This window comes from Aptenodytes forsteri, unplaced genomic scaffold (genome assembly GCF_000699145.1).
Source record: "Aptenodytes forsteri isolate BGI_AS27 unplaced genomic scaffold, ASM69914v1 Scaffold605, whole genome shotgun sequence".
NCBI classification, from domain to species: domain Eukaryota; kingdom Metazoa; phylum Chordata; class Aves; order Sphenisciformes; family Spheniscidae; genus Aptenodytes; species Aptenodytes forsteri.
Window position 1 is genome coordinate 734,176 of NW_008794427.1, and position 9,573 is coordinate 743,748.

The 9,573-nt window shown below is 36.4% G+C and overlaps 1 protein-coding gene across 8 annotated transcripts in view; it reads right to left on the bottom strand.

The window, feature by feature from the left end:
* MEF2A (myocyte enhancer factor 2A) overlaps positions 1–9,573 on the bottom strand; it is a 79,283-nt gene that overhangs the window by 39,848 nt on the left and 29,862 nt on the right. For 7 of the 8 annotated variants that reach the window (XM_009289475.1, XM_009289479.1, XM_009289477.1 and 4 more), the window contains one exon: positions 7,782–7,985. The exons of the other annotated variant lie outside the window; for it this stretch is intronic. In XM_009289475.1, coding sequence (XP_009287750.1) covers positions 7,782–7,985 — 204 coding nt within the window. The remainder of the gene's footprint in view (positions 1–7,781; positions 7,986–9,573) is intronic. 8 annotated transcript variants of the gene reach the window in all.

Here is a 9,573-nt window from a genome sequence, read left to right on the forward strand (position 1 = left end):
ATCTAGTTGAGATGTCCCTGCCCACGGCAGGGGGGTTGGACTAGATGACCTTTAGGGGGCCCTTCCAACCCAAACTATTCTAGGATTCATAGATATATACATATATGCTTTAATTAGTGATTAAAGCTGGAATTAATCAAAATTCAGAATACCAGTACAGCATGGTAAGTTTAAAACAGTAGCACTGTTTTAAAAGTTAGAAGAAATCTAGTGTTCTTAACCCTAAAACACTAAATTTAATCCCTGGTTTATACGTGAGGAAAGTGTAGCTTTAGATTATTTGCAGGCAAGCCAAAGCTGTTAAAAAAAAAAAACACAGTATTAAGTCTACCCTACCTCTGGCAATTCTTTATATATCAGAAATGAAGGAACACAAAATAACATTAACTAGGAACAAAAAGTAGTGCTGTCAGCTTTCTTAAAGTCACCAACAATCTATAATTTAAAAAAAAAAAAAAAAAAAGGCTTGTCAACATTAGTCACCAGTATGCCCAAAGCAATTTCAGCATAGCCAAAGAATTAAAAGAATATTTTAAATTAGAACAATATTACCAAACGCAAGAATGGACAAATTAATGATAACAGTAAACAGCTCAAATAAGACGACTTTGGGGATTAACTGTTGAACTTAATCTCCCAAATTAGAAAGAAAAAAAAAAAGAGGAAGAAACAGAGACAGACTCCATTATAAGTGGTAACTGTTCTACTCGGCACAAAATACACAGGTGTCTTCTGTCACTGTACTCAAAATAAGTATTTGTTACCTTGACCACACTTCAAACTTTTCAAGGAAGCTGTTTCTTCCTGAACCCTGAGTGGGAAATAAAACTCCAAAGCATAACCTGTTTACAAGCCAGGTTTATAGTAAACACTTGTACTAGAAAAAAAATAAATTCAAGCTACTATACATATATATACACATATATTTTTATATATATGTTTTGATGAATCATATTCCAGACCACTTCAATTTTTATGCATTTTCTCTCTTTTTAAGGTAAGCTCAAAGTGAGATTTTAGTCCGTAACCATACACAAATCCTCCTCAGTCACCTCCTTAAAATGTCTCAAAGGCATTTGTGTGCCATCTCAAATTATTTGAAATGTTACATGCAGTATAATTACATTTACATAATCATTTAGCAAATCAAGTCCAATAATGCCCACATTTTCTCAGCATCATGAGCAGATTACAAAGTCATTTCCTTATTTCACTGAAACCATTTTTAAGCTTCTTTCTTCTTTTAGATGTGTACCACTTATTTCCACAGTGTGGCCCATGCTATTTGGAGACCAAAGCCAGTGGTCCAAACAACAAAAACACATGATAATACTATTCAAAGTACTCATACGTATTCTTCTATAAGCCCAAAGCTTTTTGCTTTTTTCTTTCTTTTTCCCCCGTAAGTCTAGCCCACTTCTGGCAATTCTCCATCTATCAAGTATGAAGGAATGCAAAACAACGTTAACTAATCAGCATTGTCAACCTTCCTACAAACTCTAGCGTGTGTCTAACCATCAACATTCATGGTATTGCCTCTCAGCACTACCTCAGTTCTATAGAGTTGTGTTGATATTTCATCTAAATTTGGAGATTTTAGTCACCTCTTTAAGCATCAGTTTTCATTTTCAGCTGAAGCTGGTTGTAGAGCATTCTCTTCCTTTTTAAAACTTTAAAAACTTACCATGTAACTTCTCTTATGAAACATTTCAAATAAATATTTTTTAAGGATGTGATCCAGTTTCCACCATCTTACTTTTTAGCTTTGAATAGCAAAATATGGAAGCTCAAATTGCTTGCCAAATGCATATCTAGATTGGATACACCAGGTATCCACCAAGGAAGGAAATAGGATCAATTAACTGAACATCTTTCTCATGTAATTTTGTTTGTGTGCATCCATGTATATTGAGATACAATTCCCAGATCTTCCATTTCATATGCAGTTCACCTAAATTTAAAAAAAACTATGAACCAATCCAAGTGCTACCAAAATACCATAACATCCCATGGTTAATAAACTACTATACTATATGACACACCAGTAACAGTTCAAAATACATGTTGGTAACCCATAGCCTCGAAAAGAAGCAATGCTGGGGAGGTGGAGAAAACTGGATAAAAAAATAAAACCAAAAAGCTTTTGGTTTATAAACATAGTGTTTCAACACCAACTTTTCTGTTTACGCTCCATACACTGTTACACTTGTCTCTTGGCATACGCTCCATCTGGCTGTGGAGATGCATCTGCTTCTTTATGCTCCAGGCTCTACACGTGCAGATGAGCTCTACATGCTTACTCAAAGCTATGAACTGACAATCGCATCTCTGATACTACATACGTCTATGACTAAAGAACACGTATTGCTCCTATAGCAGCTCTTCATTAAAATTTTGTGAAAAGGCAGAGAAATAGAGGGCCCATTTGGTATTTTAATGCAAGATGATGCACTGAATACAGCTTCTGTAAGATTAAACTGGCTTACTTACTCTACTGTAAGTAGCAGCAGGTACATTTACCTGCTTTCTGTCTTGTTTCTGTCAAACCTATGACCACTATCACACCAAGCCATCACAAACATTACTTCCTATTAGTCAGTGTTTCCCATGTTAAGAGATTTAATACAAACATCCAAATCACCTGCTGTAACTTAAACCAAGAAACAATTATGATTATTCTAATACAGCAGTCTTTTTACAAGATTGAGTATGTTTAGAGTAATTACAGGATATTGTTTAGGATAGTTTTTTTTATACTTTTTAGTTATGATTTTTATTACAGATTATTGCATACTTCACGGACAGCTGTCAATAATTGGGGTATAACCTAAGCCTTATACAGCATGTTATACTATACTGAAAACAGCATTAAACTATACAGCACAGAAGAGGCTCATTAACTGACACCTATCCAAAATTCTCATGGGCACAGATGCCAACTGGTGAAGTAGGTCACATTTTAGACAGGCTCCTAAAAATCAAATCACAGTTTGATGAGGTGATATGATGGAACGTGCAGAACCCACCCACCCACAGCCAAGTGTAGGTTAAATAAACCCTGTTTTGCTGTATCACTCAAGGAACATCAAAACGTAGAAAAGAAATAAAAAGTCGAGCTAAACAGGCAAGAAGAGCCCGTCTTCAGCCTTCGACTCCCACAAAAAGCAAGGCTGGAAGAGAGGGAACAACTGAATGACTGTTGCTTTCTGAGGCCCTCTTGAGGGACAGAAGAACTCAACATGGAAGTGTTACCTTGTAGAGAGTCTATAATAATCTTAACACCGCCTACACTAAAGAAGATTGAGTATGAGTGCCTGAAAGGATGAACGCTCAAGGTCTCAAATGGTCTTTTATACATTAAAACATTCTGTTGACCATATGGATACAGAATCCTGATAAACCTGAAATTCTTCCCATTTTACTCTGCAGAAGTACTCTACTTCTTTCTTCAGGAAAAATAATTACTTGCCAAGAATAATGTGTTACAGAAAAAAAGTCCATGAACTTTAAAGCATCACATGCTGTAACACCTACAGCAAGTCTTTCAAGTCATAGATAGTACTTCGGTCTAACAATCTTCAACTGTGCCATTACAGCTTTGTAAAACTAAATACATGATCCTAATATTTCAAGAATTCAAAGCACACACTGAATGAAAACCTCACTTTTTTCAATATCCCTATATGGTCCATCTAAGCAGTGCAAGAGCACTAGCTTTCACTCAGATAACTATGAAAAAAATAGTATGAATGAAACCTTGTTGTACAACAGAACAAAACCTCTCTCATCTGATGTGAAAAGGACCATGTTCTCCAAGAGCAAGAAACGTCAAAGAATTTTGAATGGTAATTTATATTTCTGAAATCATAGGAAAAGGTTATTTTGGAATTTCAAGAGGGTACATTTTTTGCTTCCATGAGACTTAAAGGAAATATTACACTTACCACCTCTTGAGCAAATGTCTTTTACTAAAAGGTCAGGAGATCAGCAACCGTAAGCAAAATTTCACTGTCTTCACCAACATCAACTATGTTGACCTTCCATATTTCAGAGGGATGCAGAAATTAATCTAAAAAACCCATTAGACGAATTGTACCTGATCCTGATAAGCAAGTAAGTTTTTTCAGACCTGTGTATGTTCTGAAGACATTGAGTGTTTCAAACAATCCTGTTTTCCCTATTCACCTCTTTTTTCCAAAGCTGTAAAACAGATTCAAACAGCAAAAAAGTTGAAGATCACAGAGGTTGAGTCCCAGCTCAAAAATGCCACACCAATTATCTGTTAAAACTGGTTACAAGCCATCTGTTACAAGATCTTCTCCCTGAATTTTAAAAGTACCAAATGGCAGGGAATGGACCATCCCTAAGTATACTACTGATAGTTAGAAAACTAAGCTTACATTAAAGTGAAACTCTCTCAACTTCTAATTCCAGCTATTCAAAAGTCTGTGATTCTGCCAAGATGGCTGAAAAAACGTATTCCTTACACCCATATCAGTTACTAGTTACCAAGTAGCTACAAAAGAAAAAAAATTATGACAACAAAAACCCATGGCAAGAAATAGGTAAAGCAGCCAACAATTTATTGTTAGGCAGACTGTTTAGAAATTGAATAGAAAAAAAAAAGGGGGGGAAACAGACAAAGAAATATTAACAGAAATTAAAAAGAAAAATGGGACCAACAAAAACACATTAAAGGGACAAAAAAATTAAAGAAAGAATAGGTACAGGGCAGCAACAGAGCATTCACATCTACAATAACATGTACAGAGAAAGACATAAGGGCACGTATAAAAAAAAAATTCTAGCATTCATTTAAGATACCAGTGCTCTCCCTCCTACTATGTTTTCACACAAACGTTCCAGCAGCAACAGAAGATACCAAGCTCTGGGCATATAAAAGCTATTCCTATGCCAAAATTGAACAGGAGGCAACTGTAAGGGGAAGATGTCTCATCTTAATCATTTACAACATTACCATCTACCCAGTACTGAAAATACGTAGCAGTAGATTTGTTTCTTCCCTTATACAGCTTCTGAGCTGTGTAGAATTAGCTTTCCTTCTAGCACAGCAAAAAACCCCCCTCCTGTCATGCATATCAGGGACACAGTGGGTCAAGACTAGTTTCACGGTGAGCCTACATCACAATAAATACCATCTGTCATATTCAAGGAGGCAAGTGAATTACTAAAATGTGAACTAAGATATATACATCAGCTGTAACTCCATAAAATGGAATTACTTATTCTAAATTGGTTTACTATATATTTGACAGATTTTTAGGGTGGTTTTTTTGTAATTTTTATTTGTTAAAATAGTATTTCTACATAGGCACAATAAAGAGAAGCCATTTTACGTTGTTCTTTCAGAACGTTTCCGAAACGCTGGTGCTGTAACTTCACCTCTGTCATGCCGCAAGCACCTGTCAATGGTGAAATTACATGAAGCAGTGAGTTTCTGGCAACTTGCTACTGCTTAAATACAGGAGTCTTACTCTTCCCCCATCTCACCTCTTCTCCCATGTTCCTCCCTATCTATGCTGTACCTGTCATTGTGTCTGCTCCAAAGCACATCATATTCTCCACTGAACCAATTCAGCTCTGTTGTAAAGCAAAAAATTAGGTAATTTTCCATTGAATTTTCCACTGAAAAGGAATGTTTTTCTAAATTAAAGACATTATTTACTTACAGTGGGAAGCAAACCATCTGAACCCAACCATGAATGGTATCTCTTAATTGCCTAAAGAACAATAGCTAATAGACTACAAAGTTACCATACAGGCAGAGCAAATCCAAAATGCAATCAGTTGCAAAAAATGAAACTGCGGAATCTCTCTCTGAAATACTGTACACATAATTTTTTCTCCTGGAATCCAGAGAGAAAACATCACTCTACCTTACATATATTTAGCTTGTAAATATTTCATCCTACCAACTTAACTTTCCCATCCAGAACACAGCCATAAACTTAAAGAACATATTTTCCCTGCAAAAAGGTATACACTCCCCTCTCTGACTAAGTAACTTCTTACTAAGAAAGAAAAACAAAACCAAAAACATTTCAAGCAGACTAAAGAGCGCACAGGGCTAATCTGAAGAGACTGGGAGATGCACTCCTAAATTATACTATGTATGAAAAAAGAGAGTGAAGTCCCAAATCCCACACTAGTATAATACAGTAAACTTACAGAGGAAAATAAGAAAGAATCTGCAGATGAGTCCTTGCATGTTCCCCCAGAAAAGAAACCATATATGCACTTGGGTACTGACTGCACTTTTTTTGCAGTTGCCAGGGGTCAAACGCTTGACACTGGTAAAAAAACCCACCAACAACCACCACCACCACCCCCAAAAAAAACCCCCCAAACTATAGGCAGCCTTGTGTAGAAGTTTTTTTGGAAGAGGTTCTTAGTACTCATGATGTGAAGAAGCACAATTACCACAAGTCATAACACAAAGAGGCCTTAGATGCAGAACAAAGATCAGCCTCACTAATTGACTTGCTTGCATCCCTATCTCAAATTCACATCTCTCACAGTCAAAAGCTCATCTTGAAAGAATTAGGTTTTCCCTTCCTCTACAGTGGCTATCCCTTATTTATACTTATCCAGTGACTAAGTAATACTCCTCCAACTCTTCAAAGCTTGCATTATCCCCCTCATTAGTACTCAACACTGAATACAGAAGTTGGGGAGGTTTTCTTTCTGATCATAAAAGGCGGTAGGTAAATTAGCAGAGAATCTTCTCAGAAAGAAATAAGGCATTTGTCTATTTCTCAGTTTTGTCCCTCTGATTTTTGTTGAAAACTTATTTACAAGATCAGCTAATATCCTCCCTGTACTCTGTGATCCCCTTGGCAATAGACTCTTCAGCTATACAAGGCTAATCACTATTCCTAAATCATTCCTAAAAAGCAAGGCATTTGTTCGGAAGACAACTTCAGAATTTAAATGAAACACTTAAGTCAGCCACCTGTTTTGGTCTATTTACAGGACTACTGGAGACATGACTCTTATCTGAAATGCAGTTACAGTACATAAAGGCTCCAATTGCCAAGAAAATCCTTGATTTCTACTGCACCTAATTTAGAAATTATGTACTGGAAAGAGTTTCTATTTAAAGCACAAGCATAATAAAAGTAGACGAAACCAATACCATTGAGTAAATATATTCATGCTATTCTATTGCTGCAGAAACTGCAGTCGTTCTACTGCTATGTTTTAACTGACACTGAGTGACTGGACAACAAATTTAATTAAAGTTCATTTGCTCCATAGATTCACCTTTTTTTTTTTTTTGTGGCTGAACAAGGTGCAGCACAGGCTGTGGCTGATTCGATCCCTGTGCAACATTTGACTGGTAAAGTGGCTATTACCTCAGAAAAGAAAAGGGGCCAACCATAATTGTCTTTTAGGCTGAGGGCACTCTTTGGACCTTATTCTCCACTCAACTGATTTTTTCCATGAAAACCTTGAACACTTCCCTCCTCCCCCAAAAACAACCATCTTTCACACCTCTATTTCCATTGCCAAATGTGGTTGAAATCAAACATGTTTCCCAGAAACTGGCAGGGGGTGGAGGGCAGATGGGAAAACAACATGGCTTTAAAGACGACTTATTGCCTTAGAGAAACCAGACTAAAAGCAGTAGTTTACATTTTATGACAAGGTTTTCAAGTTATTAAATACATTTGCTTAAAATATCTTAAAATACTCTACATTGCTCTATATTTGAAGTATTAAGGAGATAAGAAAACTGATGCGTCTTTTCAAATTGTTACCTCAACGATATCTGAGTTGGTTCTGCTTTCATGGGGCTCGTTGTATTCTGTATATTTAAGTAGAACTTTGTCCATATCAGTGCTGGCATACTGAAAGAGTTTGTTAGAGCTGTTAAAAATGATGAGTGCTATTTCACAGTCACAGAGTACACTCAACTCATACGCCTTCTTCATTAATCCAAACTTCCTCTTTGTAAAGGTGACCTGGGGGGGGGGGGGAGAGGAGAAAAAAGGGGGGGGAAGAGAAAAAAAAAATATTATTCTTTAACACATGACAAGGGTTTGAAGGACTCTAATCAAGCACTCAAGGAATATACCAATTGAGCCTACACTATTTATTCCTACTAACAAGCGACATAACTGAACATGTGTACAAGCTTAAAAGAAGAACTGCTTATCATATTTGGGTGCCACTTTTAGGGCCAATGCTCTATATTAGACTAAGCTAAACAATTACACCCCCCCACCTCTTCCACTGGTATATAACTACCAAGGAGAGGGTATATAACTACCAAGGAGAGTTAAAGTTTGTAGGATCCTCTAACCGTATTTCCTTCTGTTCAACCAACATTGACTTTCCAGGTATCACAATATTTTCTTCTGTGATGACCAGTTATTCTATAACTAGTTTACAAGTTACTCACAACCTTAATTCTAGTAAAAATCAAAGAAAACAGCAGTATCGATGGAAGCAACGCTGTTACTATGATTCTATGATTTCTAATTATGCAAAGCTAAGAAATATGCTTATTTTGTTGCTATTAAACCATCTAATCAAATTCACTTATACTTTTAAGCTGTTTTCTGCCACTTGGGAACATCATGAAACAATCATTCCATCCAATTAGAACTGCTGTGGGGAAATAAATCCATTACAGACCATCACAAAGGAGCATTTGCCCATCGGGGAAGGGGGAGAGACACTTAGTTATAAAGATCACCATCAAGTATGGAAAAAAGAGGTTTAAAAAATTATTCCTTTCACAAGATTTCAGTTAGTTAAGGATATAAGAGTATCAATGTATTTGACATCAAGTTGAATCAAACACAGGTCTAATGCTAAGACCAGCTTTTCGTCAAGGATAATATTTTTACTAAACATCCTCTTAAGTGTCTCAAAAAGGCACTTAACCTACTACTATGAAGTTAACGTTCTGAGACCTTTCAAATAAAGATGCTATTTTCAGATCTAGCCTTTCAATCTGAGCTTCAGTGTTGAGGGGAACACCTCTGTCTATGGCCATATTCACACCCCCATATTACAATTCAAAGTATATGCCTCTGTGACGGGTGAGTGACCTACATGCCCTACATGTTTAACAGACAATAGTGAGAATACTTTTGCAAGATATGGAATGAAGTAAAACACAAGAAACAATCAAACCTGTTTTATGGGTTTCTGTAGTTTAACATGTTAATTACTACCTAGGTGTACATCAAGTTTTTGGAAGATGGATGGGAAAATTCTGTGTATACACACCTCAAGGCATTTTTTCCAGAGATGAGTATCTCATGCATATTATTTTTTTAATACTATCCATAATACAAAATATATACTATCCTTCCCACCACAGAGTCTCAGAGGGATGCAGACAGATATACTAAAAACATTATGTACATAGCGTGCTGACAAAAACTGTATTATTACAACAGTATACGCACACTTTGCTCTTCCACCACAAATGATTGCAAAGGTACTGTGGACCTGAGATGCCTCTCCAGCTGTAAAACAGTATCATAGAATCATAGAATAGTTTGGGTTGGAAGGGACCCCTAAAGGTCATCTAGTCCA